The sequence below is a fragment of the Myxocyprinus asiaticus genome, chromosome 4, assembly GCF_019703515.2.
Source record: "Myxocyprinus asiaticus isolate MX2 ecotype Aquarium Trade chromosome 4, UBuf_Myxa_2, whole genome shotgun sequence".
Classification (NCBI taxonomy): domain Eukaryota; kingdom Metazoa; phylum Chordata; class Actinopteri; order Cypriniformes; family Catostomidae; genus Myxocyprinus; species Myxocyprinus asiaticus.
In genome coordinates, this window is record NC_059347.1 from 54,511,230 (window position 1) to 54,539,082 (window position 27,853).

At 38.4% G+C, this 27,853-nt stretch overlaps 2 protein-coding genes across 4 annotated transcripts; one reads left to right on the forward strand and one right to left on the reverse strand.

Annotated features, from left to right (window-relative positions):
* Positions 1-306: 306 nt before the first annotated feature.
* LOC127439689 (ubiquitin-conjugating enzyme E2 L3) lies at positions 307-7,640 on the forward strand. The gene is made up of 4 exons (XM_051695937.1): positions 307-376; positions 2,634-2,729; positions 3,187-3,373; positions 6,511-7,640. Exons 1-4 carry the CDS (start codon positions 350-352, stop codon positions 6,663-6,665), a joined length of 465 nt encoding a protein of 154 aa, XP_051551897.1. The 5' UTR covers positions 307-349; the 3' UTR covers positions 6,666-7,640.
* LOC127439683 (carbohydrate deacetylase) lies at positions 3,388-25,986 on the reverse strand. 3 transcript variants are annotated; one of them, XM_051695931.1, is made up of 6 exons: positions 25,741-25,986; positions 24,853-25,031; positions 23,231-23,387; positions 17,249-17,348; positions 4,995-5,101; positions 3,388-4,917 (listed from the first exon to the last, which is right to left on the reverse strand). In XM_051695931.1, the coding sequence occupies exons 2-6, from the start codon at positions 25,014-25,016 to the stop codon at positions 4,828-4,830; spliced, it is 618 nt and encodes a 205-aa protein (XP_051551891.1). In that variant the 5' UTR covers positions 25,017-25,031; positions 25,741-25,986; the 3' UTR covers positions 3,388-4,827. The 3 variants fall into 3 exon arrangements, with proteins under 3 accessions (XP_051551891.1, XP_051551892.1, XP_051551890.1); XM_051695932.1 differs by having other exon boundaries at positions 4,991-5,101; positions 25,741-25,985; XM_051695930.1 differs by lacking the exons at positions 3,388-4,917; positions 4,995-5,101 and adding exons at positions 10,435-11,670; positions 13,419-13,596 and having other exon boundaries at positions 25,741-25,955.
* Positions 25,987-27,853: the final 1,867 nt, after the last annotated feature.

A 27,853-nucleotide genomic window follows, 5' to 3' on the forward strand; every position in this document is an offset into this window, starting at 1 on the left:
GGCACAGTTACATTCTGAACTTCATCCCATACTGTATTAATTTATTCTGTTTGATTTATTTTGCTGAATAAGCAAATAACAAAGGTTGATTAAATTAGGGCCTTTGTTTATCAACGCTGAATCAATTCAATAATAAATGGCATTTTTGTTTCGTTTTGTAATGGAAAGTACCCACAAGAGCTGATCTGAGATCATTCGATGCGGGCCCCGTGTAGCCTCTGAGCGGAGTCCCTCATTTATTAAATATGATCTCAGATCAGCGCGAACACCAAATAAGCGCGCGAGCTGGTGATTCAATCGCTCGAGCTGCGCCGCGCGGTGCTTTCTGGGAGCAGTTGAAAGATTCAAGATGGCGGCGAGCAGGCGACTACACAAGGTAAATGTCCAAACCTCGCACTTTTTAAACCTCTATTTGAGATTTATCACACACGACCGCTCATTTACAAATTAAACACGTGGTTAACTTGCTAAAAATGCGATTCGAACGACCGTTGGAGCTTGGGCGGCGTTGAAATGAGCGATTCTCTCGCTCGATGACTCGGCTCGCTGCGTGTTTCCAAACATGAACGAGGAAAAGCGCCGGCGGAGGCCGCGAGACGACAGAACTTGGTTTTAGGGTCGAGATCGTCGAGTAACAGGGCGAGAGAGCACGTTCTGAGTGGACTTCAGAGTCCTGTGTAGGGGTTTCGTTCAACTGACGGTACAGTAATGGTAGCAGGAAGGCACAAGTGTCTGGTGCGATGAGTTCCGTCAAACCGGGTTCGGTTGATTCAAGCCGGGGTGAATCTGTGTTAATTAACCGTAATTGGATCGGATGTGATAGGGACTATAGGGATCTCATAAATCAATGTTGTTGTTTTAAACTTAGAGCAATTGCGTCAATGACAACATAAAGAGATCCAAAGTTCATCTCTGTCACATAAAAGACGAAATATTGTGTTCCTTCTAGACTCGCAATAGCACAAATTATGAAATTAGTACTTTTATAATCATTTTGATTCAAAGAGTTTCAGGTGACTTGAAGTTACGCCCTTGAATCGAAACTGTAAGCGACTTCATAACAAGCTTTCGTTTTATGAACTTCCGTTTTGTGTCTAAATCACTTTTACTTTTTTAAACATGTAAAAAACCTACATTTAACCGTCAAGGTGTATTTTCCAGTCATTTTAACGGCAGTATTATATTTTCTGATGCGTTTATGTGCTAGTTATTGTCACTTGTTCGTTATGACAGTCACATTGATCATGTAACGAGTTTACTTCCTTATTATATAAGAGGGTCTGTCAATCAGCTATCAGTGGCTGGGGAAGGAAATGGGCAATCATAAGATTATCCTCACAGTCCAGTAATCAAAGACTCATTCTATAGTGTCTATTTTTGAACTTGTGATTCTTGATAACTGTTTAATTTTAGTATGGACTTGAAAGGAATAGTTCACCAAAAATCTAAATTCTCCCATCATTTACCCTCATGCCATCCCAGATGTGTATGGTATCTGTCGAAGAATATCTCAACTCTGTAGGTCCTTACAATACAATTGAATGTTGACCAAAACTTTGAAGCCCCAAAAAGCACACAAAGGCAACTAAATGTAATCTATATGACTCCAGTGGTTTAATCTATGTCTTCTAAAGCAATCCGATAGGTTTTGGGAGAGAAACAAAGCACTAAGTCCTATTTTACTATAAATCTAGACATCAGCAGTCTCCTTGGTGATCATGATTTCAAGCTTGATTACACTTCCTAGTGTCATCTAGCGCTTTACGCATACATCAAGCACTAGGATGAGTAATCAAGCTTAAAATCAAGAAGGTACCTAGAGACTGCAAAAGTGAGATTTACAGTGAAAAAGTAGTTAGATTTTGGTCTGTTCTCACCCAAAACCTATTGGATCGCTTCAGAAGACATGGATTAAACAACTGGTGTTTTATAGATTACTTTTATGCTGCCTTTGTGTTTTTTTTTTTTTTTTTTTTGGAGCTTTAATGTTTTGGTCACCATTCACTTGCATTGTATGGACTTAAAGAGCTGAGATATTCTTCTAAAAATCTTCATTTGTGTTCAGCAGAAGAAAGTAAGTCATACACATCTGGGATAGCATTACTCTCATTGTGAGTAAATGATGAGAGAATTTTCATTTTGGGGTGTACTATCCCTTTAAATATACAGTAGATCATAAATGGGCCAGAGTCATGTTGGAAATCAGTAGTGCTTGGAAATGGTGCTGCATGATTGTAGGTTTACATTGTGGTTTGTTGTCACTTGACCTTTGGGTCAGTTATTTACTTACAGTAAGCAGCTGAGGAAGGGGTAGTTTCTCGGACATATGAGGTCAAGACCTGGGTCAGGTTACACCTCTGGGTTAGTGTCTTAATCAGGCAAAGTCTTAGGTGGCATATTCCACACTGTTATTCATTACCTATGAATAGGATGCTTTAAATACAGCATCAGTGGTGGTTCTACATTCATAAGGATGATTCTATATTCATGAAGATTTTTACTTTTTATAATTTTCTAAATTTGCATTTTGGTAAGTATCCCATAGTGCTTTGCACTTACCTATGTATACAAATTGTGACACTACAAATGCCATATATAACATATAATTGTTAACAAACCTTTGTTTTTATCAGGAGCTTGAAGAAATCCGCAAATCTGGGATGAAAAACTTCCGTAACATTCAAGTTGATGAATCAAACATATTGACATGGCAAGGCCTCATTGTTCCAGTAAGTGTTTACTAAATGTTTTTAAACTTTTAGACTTTACAAATTGTATTTCTATGGTATATGTTAGCATGTGTATAACGTTATACAGTCAAGATATGGCACATTGTAACAGCTTTGGGATGCATCTGTACATGTTAGTAATGTTATGGTTTTGCAATTGGAAATGACAAACAAACATTATGGCACTGTAGTCTATATTTGCTTGAGAAAGGTGGTAAAGGTTGTCCTGAGTCTTTCTGAACAGAGTTCTTGGGCATTTTCGAACATAGTGTTCTGGCTCAAGCTTGTCTGCATTTGATAATGCTATCAGCCATATCAGATCTCATACTACACACATTCACCCTTGCATTCTGGTATCAACATCGGTTTATTGTTTGTAATTGCATACAGACATCATTTGAGACTCTATAGTACTCAGCTGTGCTCACATAACCTTGTTTACCTTGTTCTTTCTCAGGACAACCCTCCATACGACAAAGGGGCTTTCAGGATCGAGATCATCTTCCCTGCAGAATACCCCTTCAAACCACCCAAGATCACATTCAAAACGAAGATCTATCACCCCAACATTGATGAGAAGGGACAGGTCTGCCTGCCTGTCATTAGTGCGGAGAACTGGAAACCAGCCACCAAAACTGACCAAGGTGAGGTGGCACTGCAGTTATTGCAGCATTCCTGAAAACTCCACATGAGTCAGACTGTTAAAGCTCAGTTGATTAGTGCATTAACACTCTTAGTCTTAAATGGGCACTTTTTGTCATTTTTATTTTGTAGAAATTGTACCTGAACATCTGTTTATATATATATATATCAATAGACAACACCTCTTATTTCCATTCTCAGCTCAGCTTGACGACCCAAACATGACCTGGATAAATCTGGTTGATTTGTATCAAGCTTAAGGCTATAGAGCGCAACGGTTATAACATTATTTTACTGGATAAGCACACACTACCATTAAATTAGTATTTTTGAAAAGAATAGTTAAGAACCTTGTAATCAGTGACTACTACTTTAAAACTGACAATGTTAATTTAAAATATTTAAAATGTGTGTAATCAGTGACAGTGTACAAGCATTCATTATTATAATTTTTTTTCTTCACATTTTAGAATTATAGTAAAGTCATCAAAACTATGGAATAACAGAAATGGAACTATAGGAATTGCATTGTGACAAAAAATCCAAAATAAATCAAAACTGTGTTATATTTTAGCATCTTCAAAGTAGTCACCCTTTGCCTAGAATTTGCAGACATGTACTCTTGGCATTTTCTCAAACAACTTCTTGAGGTATCACCCTGGGATGCTTTTTAAACCGTATTGAAGGATTTCCCATCTGCAGTGTTGTGAAAAAGTGTTTGCCCCTTTCCTGATTTATTCTGTTTTTGTGTATATTTCATAGTAAATTGTTTCAGAAATTCAAACAAAATCTAACAGAAAACAAAGGCAATCTGAGTAAACACAAAATACAGTTTTTAAATGATAATGTTATTTATTGAAGCAAAAAAGTTATCCAATAGCAACTGGGCCAGTGTGAAAAAGCATTTGCCCCCTTACTTACTAAATCCCCAAATCTATGAAACTGCATTCATAATGGGGTTCAGCTGGACACATCCAGGTCTGATTATTGCCAGCCCTGTTCAATCAAATCAACACCTAAATATAACTTTTTCAGCAGCATGGAGTTGGCTACTATGCCAAGTGGCACACTATGCCAAGGTCAAAAGAAATTCCAGAAATGATGAGGGAAAAGGTGATTGAAGTACATCAGTCTGGGAAGGGTTACAAAGCTATTTCAAAGGCTCTGGGACACCAAAGAACCACAGTGAGAGCCATTATCTCCAAATGGAGAAAATTTGGCACAGTAGTGAACCTTCCCAGAAGTGGCAGAGCTTCCAAAATTCCTCCATGAGTACAGCAATGACTTTTTTTGTCACTTCCTGGATGAGTCAAAGACAACATCCAAGGAGGCCTGCAGGCCTCTCTTTCATCAATAAAGGTCATTGTTCATGACTCCACTATCAGAAAGACACTGGCCAAAAATGCCATCCATGGAAGTGTGGCGAGGAGAAAGCCACTGCTCACCCAGAAGAACATTAATACTTGTCTGAATTTTGCCAAAACACACCTTGATGATCCTCAACTTTTGGGAGAATGTTCTGTGGACTGATGAGTCGAAAGTGGAACTGTTTGGAAGACAAGGGTCCCGTTACATCTGGCATAAATCAAACACAGAATTCCACAAAAAGAACATCATACCTACGGTCAAGCATGGTCGTGGTGGTGTGATGGGGATGCTTTGCTGCTTCAGGGCCAGCGTGATTTGCAATAATTGAGGGAAACATGAATTCTGCTCTCTACCAGAAAATCCTAAAGGAGAACATCAGTCTGTGAGTTGAAGCTCAAGTGCAACTGGATTATGCAGCAAGACAATGATGCAAAGCATAGGAGTAAGTTCACCTCTAAATGGCTCAAAAGAAGCAAAATTAAAGTTTTGGAGTTGTCTAGTCAAAGTCCTGACTTGAACACGATTGAGATGCTATGGCAGGACTTTAAACGGGCAGTTCATGCACAAACCCTCCAATGTGGCTGAAAGACTGATCTCCAGTTATCGGAAGCGTTTGGTTGCAGTTGTTGCTGCTAAAGGTGGCATAACCAGCTATTAAGTTTAAGGGGGCAGTTAGATTTTCACATGGGTGATATATGTGTTGGATAACTGTTTTGCTTCAATAAAAAATATATTTGAAAACTGTATTTTGTGTTTACTCAGGTTGCCGTTGTTTTATGTTATCTCGTTTGAAGATCTAAAAAAATTAGTATTAAAAATACACAAAAACAGAAAAACTCAGGAAGGGGACAAATACTTTTTCACAGCACTGTATGCTGGGCACTTATTGGTTGCTTTTCTTTATTATTCAGTCCAAGTCATCCTTTTCAAAAAAATTTTAATTTTTTTTTTTTTTTTACTAAAATATTAGTTTTGTAATTAAATTGTTGGCATAATTACAATTGGATTGCTATTTAAGCTGCGCTAATAATACTAGAGACCCAGTGTTTTCGTCAGAGACCCCGCTTGCACCTGGTATTAAGATGCATCTCAGGTGATTCGATCACATGTGGTCAGGTGAGACACATCGCTGATTACACCTGGTCGCTTAAATGTGTCTCCTGTGACCACTTGTGATCGGATTTGGAGGGGAGGGTCTCTGATTTCATGACAACATACATCAATCACGATGTTATTGTGTTACTGCATGATATTAAAGCGCAACAAATTCATAAACTCAAGCCCTTTGCTGCAGGTGGGCCCCCAACTCCGCCACCCTATTCTCCCCTGTTAACGTTCAGTGGGAGACATGTGATATAAAGACAGAAATGGTGCACAACAGCAAAAGTCATATTTTGTCTCTCGCAAAGTTTACATCATTAATTTCTAAATGCCCTGTTTATTAGGATGTTTAGCTACTGTCGTGTGCCATCTTCTGGAATAAACATGTTGGGTCTTTATTTCCCGAGTAGACTACCATGAAAAGTGGCCCATACCTGCTGAATTTGAGTCTCTAGACCGACTTGTCACAACCTTATAAAGCATAACAAAACACACTCACTAGTGTGGAGATAAGATAATTGCATTAGACTTCATTCATCTATAGGCATCTGTTGATAAAAATGAGTTTACATTCCAGCACTTTGTATTGTTTTCAAACACATTAATAACACCTAAAGCAATCTGCCTAGCAACTGACCAATGAGTACATTTGTTTTTCTTTCTTTTACAGTAATTCAGTCGCTCATTGCCCTGGTGAACGACCCACAGCCAGAACACCCTCTGAGGGCCGACCTAGCAGAAGAATACTCAAAAGACCGTAAAAAATTCTTTAAGAACGCAGAAGAGTTTACAAAGAAACACGGAGAAAAGCGGCCAGTGGACTAACGATACCAGACAAGTGTGTTGCCCATCCTCCAAAACCCAAATCCCTCCTTTTCCTCTTCCCTCGCCCTTCTACCTTCAAACGCCAGTCTTTATCCCTCCCTCCCACTCTCTCTCCTTCTCCTCTCCTTTCTACATGTCACTCTAGTCAAGCTGGAGAAGTACAGCACAGCTGCAGGACGCCGTGAGGACATCTGAGTTTCTGGTGTTTGCTTGAGGCCCTTACTAACTTTCTACTATGTTTTTTTTTTTTTGTTTCTTAAGTTTGAAAACATAAAAAAAAATTGGTTAGAGGATAACTTAAGACTAAGAAGTTGGAGATATTGAAATTGTACAGGGAGTTTCAGTAATGATTTGCTGTTTGACCCTTTTTGTAATGAGAAAATGAATCATTGCATTATACACAAAAACTTTCAGTGGCTTTTGGAAGTGACCGTTCATTCAAAAAAGATAAATTGTAATTTATCATGTATATTATTATTTTGTTCCCTCTTCTTGCATTTGTGCTCAAACAAACACAGAAATTAAGAAGGAATGGAGGTTACACAGCTGGAAGATTTCGGCGACACCAACAAATATTTCATATAACCTTTTAACTTTTCACTGCACTTGTTGGGTTGCACGGTATGTCTGAGGAACAGGCTGCTTCTAGCCCTTTACCAAGCCTTGAATTGGCAAAACCACTGTAAAGTCAGCAAAAAAGGTGGCTTAGAAGCCAAAAGTGCTGTGATGTACGTTGTTTCGCAAATGGGGAAAAAGGAAGAAAATGCGCTTTGTGTGAGTGAATATAATTTTCCATGATGATCACTAATTTTAAACATCTCTTTTAACATGTTTCATAGGAAATTCTTGTATATTGTTATTATTTGGGTTCAAACATGTAAATGGCCCTTAGATTTACAGAGATGTATGCTACTGAGAATATTCTATTATTCCCCATTTCTCCCAAAACAGAATAAACACAGTAGTTGACCGTGAGCTTTCTAGAATATTTGTGAAGCATTTGATTAATCAAATTCAATCCAATTCATACAACTATGGTTTTTACACCATTCTTTAGATGGTGAAACAGACATTAGTTTATTTGGGCTTTCAAGATATTTAAGTACTGTTTGCAAAATGCCTCAAATAAGCCCGCTTGCAATTATCACAGTGTCTACCCTTTTTTTTATTTTATTTTTTATGCTGTTGCAGACATTTTTTGACTTTACAAATGCTCTCCATTTTGTGTACGTAAATAAAATGGAAGATCAAGTACAGGGAATACTATTATATACTCAAGCCTTGGCTAACTCTGCTTTGTTACTTCGGGTGTGCTGATCTTCTGATTGGTCTGGGATTTCCTTATAAAACCAATTAACCAATCCAGTTTTTATTTTTTGAGGTTCCTGGAGTTGAGAGCATTAACAAAGTGTTGTTAATACACAACTTTTAGATTAATCTAAACACTTTGCATGAAATCAAATCAAAACTTGAGATTTTAGTGATTGTTTAACATGAATAATATATTTTCTTTAATCAGCTATACATTTACAAAGATTACTTTCAAATAAACCCTAAAATGTTGCAGCTTATACTGAAATACCATGAGCATAGTTCTGGATGAGTTTCAATAGGATGGATACAAAATCATACACCTGCACATATATGACTGTGGTTCCTCTGGTTGATCTGAACGCTTTAATGCTTGTTCTCATCTAGTAAAGCCATTTTATTTGTATAGCTCATTTCACAAAACATCAGTTCAAAGTAGATTTACAGAAAATTCTGCTGTAACTAAAAATGATGCCACGTTTTCAAGTCCTCTTTGTGTGGTTTAAATGAATTATGTAATTGAAAATCGTGCCTTAAAAATTATTGTCTTTAGGCCCCCAGTGAACAAGCCAAAGGCGACTGTGGCAAGGGACCCAAAACCCCAAAAGATGTTAGATAATGGAGAAGAAAAAAAACATTGCATACTGTGCTCTTTATGCAATTGAATTTATATGACTTAGAAATGTCGGGTGAGACAAAGTGCTGCAAAATTATTGTTTATTTAGTTGTACAGTACTGATTTTTGACTTTCCGTAGGATTCCCACCCTTTTTGACCAATTAATTTCCATGCCTACCAGGCACCTTTGAAAAAGTTTTCACCTAAAACATTGAAGTCCCAGTATACGTAGGTCAGGCATATGAGGTATCGTTTGAAAGCTTAGAATCTGAACTTTTCAGAGAGTACCATCACTTTTGCATTTATGTTACACAAAATAAGGCCTGAAAACATTTGCGTCGTAAATTAGCACCCCCTAGAGGTAATGGGGAAAACATGAATGTGAATACAAAAGTCTTTCACATGGCACTCAAATGGATAAGTCATATATCAAATGAAAGCTCTCGTTCTCAGTCATCAAATACATATGTCTCGTTTATGCACTGATCATTGCTGCTCTAAACTTTATAACTGATTTTACCTTAGGCAGTCATCTAAAAATGAGCCATTTTTTTTACTTGTCTGTGAGGTTGCTTGGGTGAATAATCCAAAGTTATATCTTAGATGTCCAGAACAAAATATGCCATCCAGCATAAAAAGCATGCTAAACAAATCAGCATAAAAATATGTTTGTGACTATTGATGATAGGGCTGTCACGATTATTAAATTTGGCTGACGATTAATTGTCAAACAACTAATAGCGATTATGACGATTAATTGTCTGGTTTAGGGCTTTCACGATTAATTGTCATATTTCTTAAGGTGTGCTTTTTTCTGCATGTGTGCTTCATACACTAAGTCATTTTTACACATTTAACTTGAAATATATAAATCAAATAATAAATAGGTATATGTGATTTACTTTAAGGCTTCAAAAACTTATGCATGACATCAAAAATTATGTTTTAAATATCAAAATATTTCTAAATACTTAAAATATGTCTCTCTTTTTGATCATCTTTAGTTTAGGTCCATTCACTTTCACACGTTATTTTAATGCTCTGATTAAACCTACAAAACACTTATTTATCATGAAGCAAAATCTTTGAGATTGTTTCATCAATGTAAATATAGTAAGCGTGCGTCTCCTCTGTCACTTCAGGACAGGAGCTGGTTAACATCTGCCACGGTGCGGCGCAGTGACGCTCGGACTTGGAGTTCAACTGAATGACACACAAACACGCTGTTCATGGCATTTATACAGTATATTTGCTTAAAATACCCTTATTTGGGCATTAAAACGTAATTGGAATTAGAATGCCAATAATCATGGTTGTCTCAAATGACCACGGTTAGATCAAGTAACCGAGATTGATCAAATTGATGATAAAATGCAAAGATGAGGATCTCAGCTTCTAGTCCACTCAGAGGCCAAAAACTCAATGAAACAATGAGGGCGGTGCATAAACTGAAAATTAGACTGAATGTCTGTGGACGAGCACATCTGTGAGGGCTAAAATGCATTATAGCGCACCTACATTTCAGATCTGTATATTGTGATGGAATGTGATGGAGAAAAAAAATTTTTTTTTCTAGTGTTTGCTGCTATCTAGTGGAATGAAATAAGACTTTTCAAAGTGAGAGAGTTAACAGAACCAGAATTACATGCTTACAAAGTTGGGACAAATAATTAAAAATTCAAGAAAACACATTTTAAAATTCCCTGATACAGTATCTATAGGCCATTTCCTATGACCATGGGAATCATGTTTCCAATACTAAATTGCCAATTTTCACCATCAAAATAACAGTTCCAAAGCTGTTTTTCTGATTTTAAATTGATTGTGCTTTTAATTCAGGATTACAGTAAAATATCAAACACATTTATTACAAACATTGTACCCCAAAAATTACAATGTATTTTTAAATATATAAAGTCATTGCCATATGTTCAGTTAAGAGTTAAAATCTACATATAGTAAATTACAGTTATAAATATGGCATAACTATCAGATTGTACAATTATTTGCAATATCATTATATGAATTTGAAAGCACTTGGTGCTCTAATGAGGCAGAAACCTTTCTGATTGCACATTTCTAATACAATGACATTCTTCTGTCTGTATCTGCCACAGTAAAAACGTAGGCAGCGTTCTTCTTGCAACAACTGGACGTGGAGCAGCTATCCATCTTAAATGGTTGTATGCTTTAAAAGAATAGTTCACACAAAAATAACACTTTGTAATCATTTACTCACCCACATGTCATTCCAAACCAGCATTACTTGCTTGCTTTCATGGAAAATGTGGAGAAATGTTGATTGTTCTCATACAATAAAAGTGAATGAGGCTGTCTCCCCAACATTCTGCCTAACATCTCCATTTGTGTTCTACAGAAGAAAGTTAGTCGTAAGGGTTTGGAACAAAATAAAGTTGAGTACACGAGAGAATTTTCATTTTGGAGTGAACTAATGCTTAAATATCTAAAAAAAAAAAATTTAATGGGAATTTCAAATACACAGTCTCAAAAAGGAGATTGTAGGACATAGTTATAAAAGACTCCTTTAGATGGAAATGGCTTCAAATGGTTTGGTGTGGACTTTGGAAGCAGCACAATTTAACTTTATGGTCCATACCATACACGTATGCCCATTTCCTGCCATTTTCCCAACCAAGCATTTACCCTTCAGTTTGTTGCAATGCCCCAAAATACATTCCTCTACATCCCAGAGGGTTTAAAAATCCTTAAAGGCACAGAGGTGGATCCCCTGTTGCCTGTAGTAGCTAAGCACCAAAGGGTCCCTCAATGTGTTCAGCTCATGTAGCCGGTCTGTAGACTGTGAGAAATCATCGGGTCCATCTCCACATCCACCCTGGTGAGGGTGACTTGGATATCCTGGATGAACCATAAGCTCTGCTGTGAGAGGTTGATAGGAGTCAGTTTTGTTGTCATTGGTCTGCGTCAGTATCAGTGAAGTCACACCGTCATCCAGTGATGATCCTCGTGCCTCCAGTGTGAAGCCCAAAGCTCGTTTCAGGTTGGATATAGACATGTTCTTACCCATGGTGCTTAGGCCCAGGTATATGTCAGGCCATCTGAGGAGACACATGGAAATATTATACACACTGAAAAAAAAATACACTGTAAACATTTAATGTACACTACAATTTTCAAAAACTTTTGATCTAAAGGCTTATGCTTAAAGGGATAGTTCAGCCCAAAAAAATAATAATAATTCTGTCATCATTTACTCACACTCATGTTATATGCGCTGTGTCTGAATATCCATACTTCCCTACTATACAGTATGCCAATGGAGTAGTGTGTCCGAATCCTCAGTATTCATGAAGCAGTAAGCGAGAAATACCCTGATGATCTACTATTTCCAGCGAGATTCTGAAGTGCGGATTGATTGGACACTTTACAATCCTGTAATCCCTCGTCCCGTTCGAAATGCTCGATTGTAAAGAGCGATGGTACACCACGAGTCGGACAGCTCTTTTTAACCGTAAGTGATATGCAGTATATACCAAGAAAGTTGTTCACTGTACTTAAATGGTGCTTGTTTGACAAGTAGATTATTTTCGCGCTTGTTGTTATTACGTTTTATTATTCTCTGGAATACTCTATACTGATTGGTCAATGTCGCCATCCAGTGGTCAGATATTGCTCTGTAACAACCGCACATCTGGGGATTAAGACGTATCAGACCGCTCATCCGGGTTCTGCGAGCCGTCTCTCCTGCTTCTCGGATCACTGTGCGATCTCTACAAGTAAGCTAATAAAATAATTTAAACTCAAATCAATGTTTCATGCGCATTTATTTGGCAAGTAGTCTTGTAATAGGCTGAATAATGAGGAGTCAGATGGTCATTTTTGCAAAGTAAACCAACAGAACTTTGACGCAAACCGGAGATGGATTTCAGCTGTTCAGCAATTTCTTTCTTCTCAAACGACATCATTTCAATGCAAATCAATATAAAATGTCCATGTATGTATTTATTTGGTTAGTAGCCATGTAATAAGCAGGATAATGTACAGTCAGCTGGTTATCATCACAAAATTAATGTCGGGGTTTATTGTGCGATAACAACCGGCTGACTGTACATTATCCCTTACATATATTTGGGTCACGAGTCAATACCCACCTCCCCAGAAGAAGTATGTCCGGAATCTATTCATACTACTCGCATGCATACCCAAAGAACGTACTGATTTACCGGACGAATTCAGTACATACTTTGACAGTACGCGATTTCCAGTAAATAATAACAGAATTTTCATTTTAGGGTGCACTATCCCTTTAAATACTTGAAATTTGTTGGTTAGACAAATACATGCACCTACATGTGAATTCGTAAAAAAATAAAAAAATAAATAAAAATATACAAAAAATAATCGACAATTTTACTACAATTTTAAATTGGAGTGTGCAAATCTGCGGCTACTTTGAAGAAGCTAAAATATAATAGTTTTGATTTGTTTAACCTTTTTAGTCATTACATAACTCACTTCTGTTCGAGTCGTTTCATAGTTTTGATGTCTTCATTATCATTATTATTTTATTATTACAACTTTTTAAAAACAATTAAGAATGAGTAGCTGTGCCCAAACATTTCACTGGTCCTGTATGCATTGTACCATGTGTAATATGAAGGCCAAATTACGATGAAATTAACTATTATCACAAATTTGTTACAGTATGACAAATTTTAGTCCAAAACTGTGATGCAAAGATCCTGAAGGCACAGAAGAAATTTAATATTTGCAAGGGTATTTAAGTAGAACTTTTTAATATCTAAATATCAGTAGCAGATCATTTTATATATGTTGCCTCACATACCTAATGCCATGCCGATGAAAAACTTCGACAGACTCAAGGGCATCTTTTTCAACCTGTGCGTAGAAGTCTTGAAGATGGGACGGGAGGAAGGTGCAAAATTTAAGGCCAGGTTCCACAGGGACCCGTGTGTATGTGATCCCAAAATCAGAGAGAACTCTGGCAAACACCTCTCGCACCTCTGAAAACAATGGTACACATCAAAACACGAATAAGGTGAAGAAAAATGCTCTGTCAACAGTTCGTACTTTCTGGCATTTTGAGACAAATGAATCCCTGAAAAGATTCTCCCATATCACATACTGAATGCCAAGCTTTAATTCAATACAAGGCCATGCAGCTATCATTATGGTGCATTCACGTCATGTAGGAATTACGGTAATTATGAGATTCCGTCTTGAAAAGGCGTTTACATCTTCATAAAACCCGTAATTACAAGCACAGAATTCTATGAAAGCTTGACACTTGTGATGTAATCTTCAATGAACCAATATGCCTGTCTGATATGACATTTTATTATTGTATTATTTTATTATTGTAACTTGGAGTATTTTCATAGTTCTTAAACATATTACAAGAACATATTGAGGTGAATTAATGAATTAATGTAGCAATAAATATTTTGCTGTTATCAAAAGCAAAGCTATTTTGGCATTGTGAGTGTTGCCATAGAATCAAATAACTTACGAGGTTCGGGGATGTGAACAGCTCCGAACAGAGTTGCCATCTCGTAATTACAGTAATTCCGACACAATGTAAACACATCAAAAGATAAGATGGAACTTTATTGATGGGCGAATTTGAGCAGATCAAAAAGTTCTATCATGGAAATAAATATACATTTTCAAGTTCTATGCTTGGAAATAACTTAAGTCTTGATTAGTTTTTGGGATTCATAAACATTATTCTTGATGACAATAAACGGTAAGACCTGAGGTACTGTATACAGTATATCACCTTTTACCTACTGCAAGTACTTTGTATCTTAAAGAAATGTTCAGAGTTCAATACAAGCTAAACTCAATTGACAGCATTTGTGGCATAATGCTAAAAATTATATATACAGTTGTGCTCAAAAGTTTGCATACCCTGGCAGAAATTGTGCAATTTTGGCATTGATTTTGAAAATATGACTGATCATGCAAAAACAAAAATAAATAAATAAAACTGTCTTTTATTTAAGGATAGTGATCATATGAAGCCATTTATTATCACATAGTTGTTTGGCTCCTTTTTAAATCATAATGATAACAGAAATCACCCAAATGGCCCTGATCAAAAGTTTACATACCCTTGAATGTTTGGCCTTGTTACAGACACACAAGGTGACACGCACAGGTTTAAATGGCAATTAAAGGTTAATTTCCCACACCTGTGGCTTTTAAAATTGCAATTAGTGTCTGTGTATAAATAGTCAATGAGTTTGTTAGCTCTCACGTGGATGCACTGAGCAGGCTAGATACTGAGCCATGGGGAGCAGAAATGAACTGTCAAAAGACATGTGTAACAAGGTAATGGAACTTTATAAAGATGGAAAAGGGTATAAAAAGATACCCAAAGCCTTGAAAATGCCAGTCAGTACTGTTCAATCACTTATTAAGAAGTGGAAAATTCGGGGATCTCTTGATACCAAGCCAAGATCAGGTAGACCAAGAAAGATTTCAGCCACAACTGCCAGAAGAATTGTTCGAGATACAAAGAAAAACCTACAGGTAACCTCAGGAGAAATACAGGCTGCTCTGGAAAAAGACGGTGTGGTTGTTTCAAGGAGCACAGTATGACAATACTTGAACAAAAATGAGCTTCATGGTCAAGTTGCCAGAAAGAAGCCTTTACTGCACCAATGCCACAAAAAAGCCCGGTAACAATATGCCCGACAACACCTTGACACGCCTCACAGCTTCTGGCACACTGTAATTTGGAGTGACGAGACCAAAATAGAGCTTTATGGTCACAACCATAAGTGCTATGTTTGGAGAGGGGTCAACATATCCTATAGTGAAAAGAATACCATCCCCATTGTGAAGCATGGTGGTGGCTCACTGATGTTTTGGGGGTGTGTGAGCTCTAAAGGCACGGGGAATCTTGTGAAAATTGATGGCAAGATGAATGCAGCATGTTATCAGAAAATACTGGCAGACAATTTGCATTCTTCTGCATGAAAGCTGCACATGTGACACTCTTGGACTTTCCAGCATGACAATGACCCTAAGCACAAGGCCAAGTTGACCCTCCAGTGGTTACAGCAGAAAAAGGTGAAGGTTCTGGAGTGGCCATCACAGTCTCCTGACCTTAATATCATCGAACCACTCTGGGCAGATCTCAAACGTGCGGTTCATGCAAGATGACCAAAGACTTTGCATGACCTGGAGGCATTTTGCCAAGATGAATGGGCAGCTATACCACTTGCAAGAATTTTTTGGCCTCATAGACAACTATTACAAAAGACTGCACGCTGTCATTGATGCTAAAGTGGGCAATACACAGTATTAAGTACTAAAGGTATGCAGACTTTTGAACAGGGGTCATTTCATTTTTTTCTTTGTTGCCATGTTTTGTTTAATGATTGTGCCATTCTGTTATAACCTACACTTGAATACGAATCCCATATGTAATAAAAGAAATGTGTTTTGCCTGCTCACTCATGTTTTCTTTAAAAATAGTACATATATTACTAATTCTCCAAGGGTATGCAAACTTTTGAGCACAACTGTATATATATATATATATATATATATAAAAATTTTAAAAAAGAAGAACAAAAAAATCCCTGTTACAGAGAGGCACTTACAATGCATGTGAATGGGGCCAGTCCATAAAGTGCATCAAAGCATAGCCACAAGAATTAAACATTATACATGTTAACATAATTTTAATACGATAAATTGCTTATTAACCTTATCTGTATAAAGTTATAGCCAACACTACAACTTCATTATAATGACAAGAAAACCCTGTAATCCCGGTATTGGATTTAACTTAACTACACCCAAATAAGTTTAGTAAGTGATTTTATCACATTAAATGTATAATGTATAAGTCTTGTGATATACTTTTGAAACAGTACGTGTTTTATCGTATATTGGCTGGCCCCATTTCACTTTCAATGTAAATGCCTTACTGTAATCACTTTTTTTTTTTTCAATAAATGAGTGAGTAGAATTATTTATTTATTTATTTTTTGTGGTAAATCAACATCATGCCACAAATGCTGTTGCTTGAGCTTAACCTGTATTGAACCTGGATCATTCCTTTAACATCTTTTTATCCAGGATTCATAATATTATCTCTAAAAGTGAGTTGTTATGGGTTATTAAGTATCTTAAAGGAATATTCCGGGTTCCATACAAGTTCAGCTTAATCAACAGCATTTGTGGCATAATGCTGATTACTGCAAAAATTTATTTTGACATGCCCCTCCTTTTCTTTAAAAAAAGGACAAATCTGGGTTACAGTGAGGCACTTACAATGGAAGTGAATATGGCCAATTTTTGGAGGGTTTAAAGGCAGAAATGTGGAGCTTATATTTGTATAAAAGCACTTACATTAATTCTTCGGTTAAAACGTGTGCATTTTTAAGCTGTAAAGTTGTTTAAATCGTAATTTTTACAGTCATTTTAGGGTTTATTGACATTACATCATCATGGCAACAATGTTGTAAAATTGGCTATAACTTTACATAGAAAAACTAAGTGATTTCATCACACTAAAATCAAGTTTACATGCATATTTTTTATGTCTTGTGGCTATACTTTTGAAAGAGTGAGTATTTTAATACATATTATTAGGTGGGTGACAGGTGTTATTCAACTGTACTTTGGCCTCACTGTTACCTGGCAGGACGTGTACATGCTGGTGACCATCCATATGAGAGGGCATGTGGCCAACCAGTTCATAAAAATGGTTTATCTGAGCCCTGAGCTCCACCTCCACCTTTCAAACAGAGAAAACACAATTGTGAGTCTTTAAGAAGACAACAAAATCACTGCTTTGCCTGGCCCTAAAGTAGGGATGCACCAATCCCACTTTTTTCTTTTTTCTATCCGATTCCAATATCTGAAACCTCAGTATCGGCCGATAACAATCCAATACCACATATTATTATTATTACTATTATTATTGACTTTTAGAATTTTAAATAAAACAGTCATATTTCTCAATCATGCACCTTTTACTTTAAAACCCTCAGGCTTTTATTTTGACATTCTGAACTCTCCAGGAAGTCTTGTAAGTAGCTGTATGTGGGCTAGTTCACAGTAGTTTAATTTGCTTCTTATTCAGAGTCTGGTCAGATGCTCCTCCGCTGTCGTTCTAAATGCATATTATAAGTGAAACAAATTATTGAGCATCTACATCTGAGATGCTGTTCATGAGTTGCACTCAAATACTGCGCCCCGTGTGAAGGCTAAAAATAGCCACGAGTGCGTGTGTCAACAGAGCAGCGCTATTAACTAACACTATATATTTACTAATTAAACACAGCCTTTTGTGATTCACAGAACTATCACACATCTTCAAGTGGCTTTGAATAAAATGCTTGAGTCATATGAACTACTTGACTGGTGTTTTTATGGCTCTTTTATGTCATTTTTGGAGCTTGACATTAACAAACATACACTATATTGCCAAAAGTATTCGCTCACCCATCCAAATAATTGAATTCAGGTGTTCCAATCACTTCCATGGCCACAGGTGTATAAAATGAAGCACCTAGGCATGCAGACTGCTTCTACAAACATTTGTGAAAGAATGGGCTGCTCTCAGGAGCTCAGTGAATTCCAGCGTGGTACTGTGATAGGATGCCACCTGTGCAACAAGTCCAGTCATGAAATTTCCTCGCTACTAAATATTCCACAGTCAACTGTCAGTGGAATTATAACAAAGTGGAAGCGATTGGGAATGACAGCAACTCAGCCACGAAGTGGTAGGCCACGTAAAATGACAGAGCGGGGTCAGCGGATGCTGAGGCGCATAGTGCGCAGAGGTCGCCAACTTTCTGCAGAGTCAATCGCTACAGACCTCCAAAGTTCATGTGACCTTCAGATTAGCTCAAGAACAGTGCATAGAGAGCTTCATGGAATGGGTTTCCATGGCCGAGCAGCTGCATCCAAGCCATACATCACCAAGTGCAATACAAAGCGTCAGATGCAGTGGTGTAAAGCACGCCGCCACTGGACTCTAGAGCAGTGGAGACGCTTTCTCTGGAGTGACGAATCACGCTTCTCCATCTGGCAATCTGATGGACGAGTCTGGGTTTGGCGGTTGCCAGGAGAACGGTACTTGTCTGACTGCATTGTGCCAACTGTGAAGTTTGGTGGAGGGGGGATTATGGTGTGGGGTTGTTTTTCAGGAGCTGGGCTTGGCCCCTAAGTTCCAGTGAAAGGAACTCTGAATGCTTCAGCATACCAAGAGATTTTGGACAATTCCATGCTCCCAACTTTGTGGGAACAGTTTGGGGATGGCCCCTTCCTGTTCCAACATGACTGCGCACCAGTGCACAAAGCAAGGTCCATAAAGACATGGATGAGCGAGTTTGGTGTGGAAGAACTTGACTGGCCCGCACAGAGTCCTGACCTCAACCCGATAGAGCACCTTTGGGATGAATTAGAGCGAAGACTGCGAGCCAGGCCTTCTCGTCCAACATCAGTGTCTGATCTCACAAATGCGCTTCTGGAAGAATGGTCAAAAATTCCCATAAACACACTCCTAAACCTTGTGGAAAGCCTTCCCAGAAGAGTTGAAGCTGTTATAGCTGCAAAGGGTGGGCCGACGTCATATTAAACCCTATGGATTAAGAATAGGATGTCACTTAAGTTCATATGCATCTAAAGGCAGATGAGCGAATACTTTTGGCAATATAGTGTAACTAACATTGGATACCCGATCCCTCTAAAAACGTCAGTTTTCGAGCTGATACCGATCCAGGTATCAGATCGGTGCCATCCCTACCCTAAATTCTTCAATTAATCGTATTTTCCAAAACCTTTGGAAGGGTTTTAGAAGACTCTAAAATGCCTAGCAATTATTTTCGCAAAAGACATCTAAATGTCAATGAACGTTTTCCCTTCCTTCTAATTTACAATTATTAAGGATTTTACATAGTGGTAATTAGTTGACAAAATCTGACTCGCTTTGAATCAGTCAGTACCTGCTACAAATGTACAATGTGTACAAAATTCAGTTTAAAGAGTACACAACGTCTTAGCATATCTTTTTTAGAGCGGGATAATAAAGTAATTCATTGTTCTGCCATTTTAAGCAACCTTTGATAAGATACCACAACTTTTCCAAGGTTTTTCCTGCATAGAGAATTATGAGCTGTCAAATTTCGTGCCGCCTCCAACTGTCGACGAAACTCAGGCAGGCAGTCACGTGCACAGATAGACCCCAAGTGGTGCTCAAGCACCTGCCCTCTTTCACTAGATAAGTGCCCTTTTTGCAAGTAATTTCTTATTTTTTCATTTATATTTTAATTTTAATTTAAATTTGGCCCTTGGCATCAATTCTCAATTAAACGTGTGCCCAACATCTGCATTTAAGTTGTAATTCTGCAAAACCACACGAGCCCCTGCCCCTCCCCCTCTTTCACATTCTTTGTCACAGCCTCCACACAACATCGAAGTCTACCTGACCAGCCTTCATTTGTGACAGCCAGGTAAGGATAATGTTTTCCCTAAACTTTGACATTGTATGCCACTGCTGTGAAATTAAACCACTATAAAAAAAATCACCACAGAGCCAGCAGAAGTTAGACAATAGCCCTCCATTAAGCTTAACAACAAGTAAGCTAATCAGGCATTGGCTCAAAATAGCATCGTGCAGGCTCGGAAATGCCCCCAAAATTCAACATTTGAATTACTGGGGGCCTGGGTAGCTCAGTGGTAAAATACGCTGGCTACCACCCCTGGAGTTCGCTAGTTCGAATCCCAGGGCTTGCTGAGTGACTCCAGCCAGGTCTCCAAAGCAACCAAATTGGCCCGGTTGCTAGAGAGGGTAGAGTCACATGGGGTAAACTCCTCATGGTCACTATAATGTGGTTCGTTCTCGGTGGGGCACGTGGCGAGTTGAGCGTGGTTGCCATGGTGGATGGCGTGAAGCCTCCACACGCGCTATGTCTCCATGGCAATGCACTCAAGTCACGTGATAAGATGCGTGGGTTGATGGTCTCAGACGCGGAGGCAACTGGGATTCGTCCTCCACCACCTGGACTGAGGCGAATCACTACGCGACCATGAGGACTTAAAAGCACATTGGAAATTGGGCATTCCAAATTTGGAGATTTGAATTACTCCTGTTTGAGTTGTTTTTTTTATATCGATAACATAACATAGTCAATCCTCTGTGGTCACCAGAGGCGCCGGCGCGATCACCTGACTTTTTCCCTGATAACAGCAGAAAGAAATACTCCGTCATTTTTGGTCATACAGATAAGAATTAAGACATCATTCGAAACTATAAAGGGTTTACTTTTATTTGTGTACACTCACAATAACAGCAAAACGTTGTGGTTTTGTAAAAATAAAGAAATCATACAGGATGCGCTTTCTGCCGTCTCGGTCTCCGTGAACTACTGTCTGAAGCGCATCACGAAAATGAACCGAAACTCATGACATGAGAAATATGTCTTTAGAAAGCTTGAATTGTCTACTTTTATGAACCAATTTAAATCGAAAACAAATATCCTCTGATTGCGTAATCCATATGAAACCAACGAGAGCTACAGTCTTTCCCGTTTGAGCTCATTATCGTTTTTGGAAAACACGCTGTGAATTTACCTCAGAAGATCGTGAACCGATACGGCCTAACACAAAAAGTGTCCCACAAAAGTTAATTTTGTGAGCGAACACTGGAGTCTACAAAATCTATTATGTGTTTCATGGCCTTATTTCAGTGACTTAATAATTACTAACCATGCATAATCCTGATTTTCTCAAAAATGCAAACATGTACATCTCATGTTTGGAGGCTCTTATGTTACAACACTGCTGAGAAAGTGATGCAGTTTATTTATTCATTTTGTTAATTATTCATGCTTGACATGATGACTACTACAATCATGTCAACTGTATCTGGGCAAAATTTTGTATTGTTATCTCAAAGCAAGTTAGGGCATTTGGAACCAAGGTAGCCTTTTTTATCAAAAGTCCAAAAAACTCTCCAAACAAGTGATCTGAGGGTTTTACTGAACCTAAGAACTACTTACATTTGTAAATACAACAATAAACCAGAAACATAATTACATAGTATAAGTAACAAGTAATAAGATCCAGCACTGTTTCAGTTGTGCGCTTGGTAAATCAAGACCTGTCAATCTAAGCGATCAGTCCAATCCAAGCTGTAAAAAAGTGGCCGATTGGTCTTTACACATCGTCCCTTCCCACCATACCCACCCATCAAGTTTGCTGTTGAACAGGTTAGCTTTTTTAATTAAATATGCTATAAGACATTATAATTGTCATTTTCTTCAATCATCTAATTATTAGAACACCTAAAATATGTTGCTTGTAAGTGTTTGCTTCAGCCAGTGGAAGGCATGGTACAAGTGTATGTGTGCACATGATCAGGATGGTACCACCTCTGCCTCATTTTGAGCCAGGAAAAACCCTGTTTTCCATTGGGTTATAACATGCAGGAACAAAATAATTCAAATACAGTCTTTAATTAGTCTGTCTTTGATGAGTCTGTACACAGAAGCGAGGTTAAACAGCTGGCTCACTGGTGTAGTCAAAACAACCTGGAGCTGAACACGCTCAAAACGGTGGAGATGATTGTGGACTTTAGGAGGAACACCCCAACATTGTTCCCCACTCACCATTCTAAACAGCACTGTGGCAGCAGTGGAATCATTCAAGTTCCTTCCATCTCAGAGGACCTGAAGTGGGAGACCCACATTGACTCCATTGTGAAAAAGGCCTAGCAGAGGTTGAACTTCCTTCGCCAGTTGAGGTAGTTCATCCTGCCACTGGCGCTGCTGATACAGTTCTACTCAGCAGTCATTTAGTCTGTCCACTGCACTTCTGTATCTGTCTGGTACGAAATCGGATATCAGAAGACTACAAAGGACAGTTCGGACTGCTGAGAGGATTATTGGTTGCCCCCTGCCCTACCTTCAAGAACTATACACTTCCAGAGTAAGGAAAAGGCCTGGAAAAATCACTCTGGACCCTACTCACCCAGCCACTACATTTTTGAACCGTTGCCTTCTGGCAGGTGCTACAAAGCACGGAGCACCAGAACCGCCAGGCACAGGAACAGTTTTTTCCCACAGGCTATCCATCACATGAACAGTTAAAACTGCCCCATTGAGCAATAATTTTGTGCAATACACAACTTAGTCTATTTATATTTATCCAACATACCACACCTCTTCATGCCATTACATTCCCTTGCTTCTGTATATAACAGATTTGTATACACACACACACACACACACACAAATATAATGTCCTATTGTTTATTTCTATATTCACTATTCAATTTTTATTTTTATTCTATTTTTTTATTATTATCTCTGTCTTGTTGCTGTATTGTTTGTGCACTGAAAGCAGCCTTGTCTGTGTAAGCATACTTGGCAATAAAGCTCATTCTGATTCTGATAGTGATGGAAGGATGTGGGTTTTTCTTTCATGAACTGAAAATGATTTTGCTTCGTCAGCTCTGATGTATTACAAGTAGTGCCACATGAATGCCCAGCTCTATAATTTAAACTTGCTATTCAGTGGCTTTCAGGTTTTTTTTGTGCATCTTTGACATGAGCTGCGAATACTGCGCACCTTGTCCTTGTTTTGGCAGTATAGATCAGTCTATGCTCCTACCTCTGACATCTTGAGCTGACCGCTCTGCAAAACCTCCCGGAAGCCCATTTTGCCATGTAAAAAACCATCCTTGTTGAGGAGCGTTGAGCCCTTCAGTTCCTGAGACACTGGAAGACCCTCTGAGAGATTGGCATGGAGTCCAATAGGGAGGTGATACCTGTGTTTGAGAAGATATGATGACCTTTGAACTCATCTCTCATATTGTCTTAAGAAACTGCAACCTACTTTTGGCCTTCTGGTCATTTTTGACCCGTATTGGAAACCATTCGAATAATAATTCTTGATTAGTGTACAATGCCACTAGAGTCCCCCCTTAACAAAATTCTATTTTATTGTAGTCCCAAAGTGTATAATGACAGGAGAAAATATGAAATATATTGAATATAAATGGAGTAACATAATTTTTCAAATAAAATAAGAAAGATTGAAAACTTGGCAAACATTGGCAAAGGATGTCTAAATTTACATTTATCCATCACGTTTGGCATTATATAATATCTCAACTATATTAAAAACAATTTCTGATTTATTCTGCTTGCAGAAAATTAACAGTATACATTTTAGAATTGCAATTTAGTGATGCTATTTCACAAATGAATCTCTATTGCCTTTTCCAGCAGTCAAAATGAGCCCACTTTGGGGGGCCTGGGTAGCCCAGTGAGTACTGACACTGACTACCACCCCTGGAGTCGCGAGTTCGAATCTAGGGTGTGCTGAGCGACTCCAGCCAGGTCTCCTAAGCAACCAAATTGGCCCGGTTGCTAGGGAGGGTAGAGTCACGTGGGGTAACCTCCTCGTGTTCGCGATTAGCGGTTCTCACTCTCAATGGGGTGCGTGGAGTCTCCGCGGTGTCATGCACAACGAGCCACGTGATAAGATGCACGGACTGTCTCAGAAGCGGAGGCAACTCAGACTTGGCCACCCGGATTGAGGTGAGTAACCGTGCCACCACGAGGACCTACTAAGTAGTGGGAATTGGGCATTCCAAATTGGGGAGAAAAGGGGATTAAAAAATAATAATAATAATAAATATATATATATATATATATATATATACACATATATATATATATATATATATATATATATATATATATATATATATATATATTATATTTATTTATTTTATTGTATTTTTTTAAATGAGCCCACTGTGCACATCCATTGCAACAAATCCATTCCTTCCCACTAATGAAAAAAATGTGTTGCAGTGTTACAGGGGTTTTAGGGAGGTGCTGTAATAGTTCTTTCTGCCATCTAATGTTTAAGGAGAAAATTACATCCAATGGTCTTTTACCATTGGGGGCTTTTAGTCCCACTGTATTATTTATTAATGTATGTATTTTTTACTATGTGTAATGTAAGGTATGTGAGACGAGACCTGTTTAATTAGTGATACAGTTGTGTTGTATGTGTTATTCGTTGATAATGAAGCATTTAAAATAATAAAAATACATTACGGCTTTAACCTACATTCTCTTGATCAGTACTTGTGAAATTACATTTATTGTACAAACACCCACCCACCCACACACACACACACACACAAACACAAACACACACACACACACATATATACAACTATTAGATTCTATGAAACAGTTTTAGATCAATCACAATACCTTTTGGCCAAGTCTGCCGCATGTTTTGCTGAGACTGCATTCACCAACAGAGAGACATTAGAGATCCCACCAGCTTTGAAACAATCCACAATGCCTCGATTCCTTCTCTCGCAGTACCCAAAATCATCTCCTGTCACCACCAACTTCACCTTGGGTTGAGGCATCTTCTCCTCGCCTTGCTGTTACAAACAAGACACCAACAGAAGATCTATTCAATAAGGACTAAGACAGAGGTGTCATTTGATGAAAGAATAAATCATTCACTCAGTTAACAGGAACTGTTTCCTTGAATCAACGTGTCACAATAAATGTGTCGGATATACACGTCATTGTAAAGTAGAGCTTCATGATCGGTGGCGCGCAGACTCTATTTTGAAAGAAAGACACAGCGATACAGTCTGTTTTGAACGCTAGTCGCAGGAAAGAGAGAGAGAGAGAGAGAGAGAGAGAGAGAGAGAGAGAGAGAGAGAGAGAGAGAGAGAGAAAGCTTACTGAGAAATCACAGGCTAGACGTTTTCAAATTTAACACACGGCGTCTAAAAAACGCGGCGCAAAGTCCAAAGACGTCCGTCTAGCGCATGTTTACTTAAGAAAACATTTTAAGAAAAAACAAGTTAGGTATGAATGGCCCCTAAATTTAACTTCTTATTCACTATATCTGCGTTACACTCCCCGCTGCTATTGCCCTGTCATTCAGAATTTTTCAGGTTCAGGTTTACAATCTTATATATCTACAGCATCCGGATAACATATGGGCAACAAATGTATGTTGGTTAAACCTTTGATCTATTAATAGCCGCGATTCTAAGACATTAATGACTGTCTTATATCAGAAAGATGTTAAACTCAGTGTGCCTGCCTGGCGGAACTTATGTAGGAATCGCTTACCCATTTTAATGCAAGGTTTTTGCCATTTGTCCCTTTTGACAAACGCGTCCAACACTGTGAGGAGCGGCTGAGGACCAGACTGATCGACCGACAGAACGGATGAAAATGCAGTTTCCTTTTCCGGAGTTGCAGCGCCCTCTGCAGGGTGTGAATACAGAGATATTTTAAACTGCTTATTATATTTTAAACCTTTTTCTTGACTTCTCCATGGGCGGCGCCATTACGGCGAGAGACTTCCTCTCGGATGCTCCACACTTCCGCTTAGTTGTTGTTATCAGCTAGACTAACGTTACTGATGATTACGTGCAGTGGAGGCTCTGGATGAAAATGCGCTGTTATAGGGTGTTATAACAACTACAGGTGGCTTATAAACTACTGTAAAATGAATGTCACAACAATAAGCCCCCACAAAAGCTGCCAATGCTGAAACATTTTGAGTCGAACCATATGTAATAAGCAGAGGTTGCATTAAACTAATTCTCTGTCACTTGCCTATTTTTTAAAATATTGACATATAATTCCAAATGATGTCCGTCATTTTAGAAGATAACAAAGATGGAAAAACATTTAAACCAAGCTCCTTGTTAAAAAAAAAATATATAAATCATCTTTACGAGGTCACACACATTTAAAACTATGCTTCTCTCTCCACTACTCCTCCCTGAGCCCCCCAAAAATGCCAAAAAGCTGCCCCATTTCCCATTAAACTAATCCCAGATCCTCAGCCTTCTACATGACACCACCTCGAAAGCCGTCACCCTCCCCATCTCTGTGCACCACTCCCGAAACGAGGGCACTCCAGCCGACTTCCATCTCCTTAAAACAATCTGTCTGCCGATCATAACACTGGTCAGGATCCAATTTTTTATGTGTTTATCCCCTATATTGATGACCGCCCCATCGCCAAAAATAATGACAATGAAATTTGAGTGCCCAATACATCACACATAAAACTCTGAACCTTCAACCAAAATTCTTGGATCTTAACACACCACCAAAAATCATGGGTTGTGTCTCCATCTTCTGATTGGCATCGCCAGCAGGTGGGTGTGTCTTAAGACCAAGCCTATATAATCTAGAGGGGGTCCAATAGAATCTATGTAAAATCTTGAATTGCATCAGACGGACCCTTGCATCTCTCAGACTTGACATTTTTTAGAATTCTAGCCCACACTCCCTCCTCCAATACCAAGTTTAAATCTTTCTTCCATAATCTCTTGAGAGAAGTTGAAGCTCCGTCCCCCAGACTCTGAATTAGCAGGGAGTAATACACTGATGCCTCATGACCTTTTCCAAAAGCAGTAATCACCACTCCCAGAGTATCTGCCGCTTTAGGGGGGTGTATGCTATTCCCAAAAACAGTACAGGGCAGGTGGCGCAGCTGTAAATACCTAAAGAACTGAGATCTGGGAATCCCAAAATATTGAACCAAATTTTCAAAGGATCTCAACACTCTACTCTACTCTACTCTCATATAGGTCACCGAGTGTATTAGCCTCCCTCACAATCCACTCTGACCAGCAGAAAAGGGACTTATTAATACATAATTTTGGGTTCAGCCATATGCTTGAGGCAACATTTAAATAAATGTCTGAATTAAACACTCTGGACACTTTTGTCCATACCGAGTGCAAATGTGAGATAATGGGGTGTAACTTAACTTCTCCGATTAGTTTGATAGAAAGGCTTTGCTATGGTGAAATAGGGGCAAGAACTTCCTGTACAATAGAAAACCAGGGAGGGGAATACAATTCATTTTAATAACATTAACCTTCCCAATCATAGATAAATGTAATGAATCCCACCTGCCCACATCGCTCAAAAACCTTTTTATTAAAGGGTCAAAATTAATTCTAAATCACTCAAAATTGCCGGGAATAAAAAACCCAAACACTTAATGCCCTGTTTGGGCCACTGGAAGGTGCCCGGCTGAAAAGCCATTACTGGGCAGTACGCTGTCAGAGCCAAAGCTTCGGATTTAGACCAATTAACTCTGTATCCCGAGAACTTAGAAAAGTAATTAATAATTCTGTGGAGGCAAGGCATAGCTCTAGTAGGGTCGGAGACAAATAATAAAATATTATCTGCGTAAAGCAAAAGCTTGTGCGCCACA

Bases quoted from the DNA above. Each gene is read 5' to 3' on its own strand.
- LOC127439683 (XM_051695930.1), bottom strand. From the start codon at position 25,016: ATGCCTCAACCCAAGGTGAAGTTGGTGGTGACAGGAGATGATTTTGGG. The intron at 23,388-24,852 runs GTATTGTGATTG...TCTCAAACACAG, and splicing joins GCGGCAGACTTGGCCAAAAG to GTATCACCTCCCTATTGGAC. The intron at 11,671-13,418 runs GTATGTGAGGCA...GTGTCTCCTCAG, and splicing joins TTTCATCGGCATGGCATTAG to ATGGCCTGACATATACCTGG.
- LOC127439689 (XM_051695937.1), top strand. From the start codon at position 350: ATGGCGGCGAGCAGGCGACTACACAAG. The intron at 2,730-3,186 runs GTAAGTGTTTAC...GTTCTTTCTCAG, and splicing joins GGCAAGGCCTCATTGTTCCA to GACAACCCTCCATACGACAA. The intron at 3,374-6,510 runs GTGAGGTGGCAC...TTTCTTTTACAG, and splicing joins AGCCACCAAAACTGACCAAG to TAATTCAGTCGCTCATTGCC.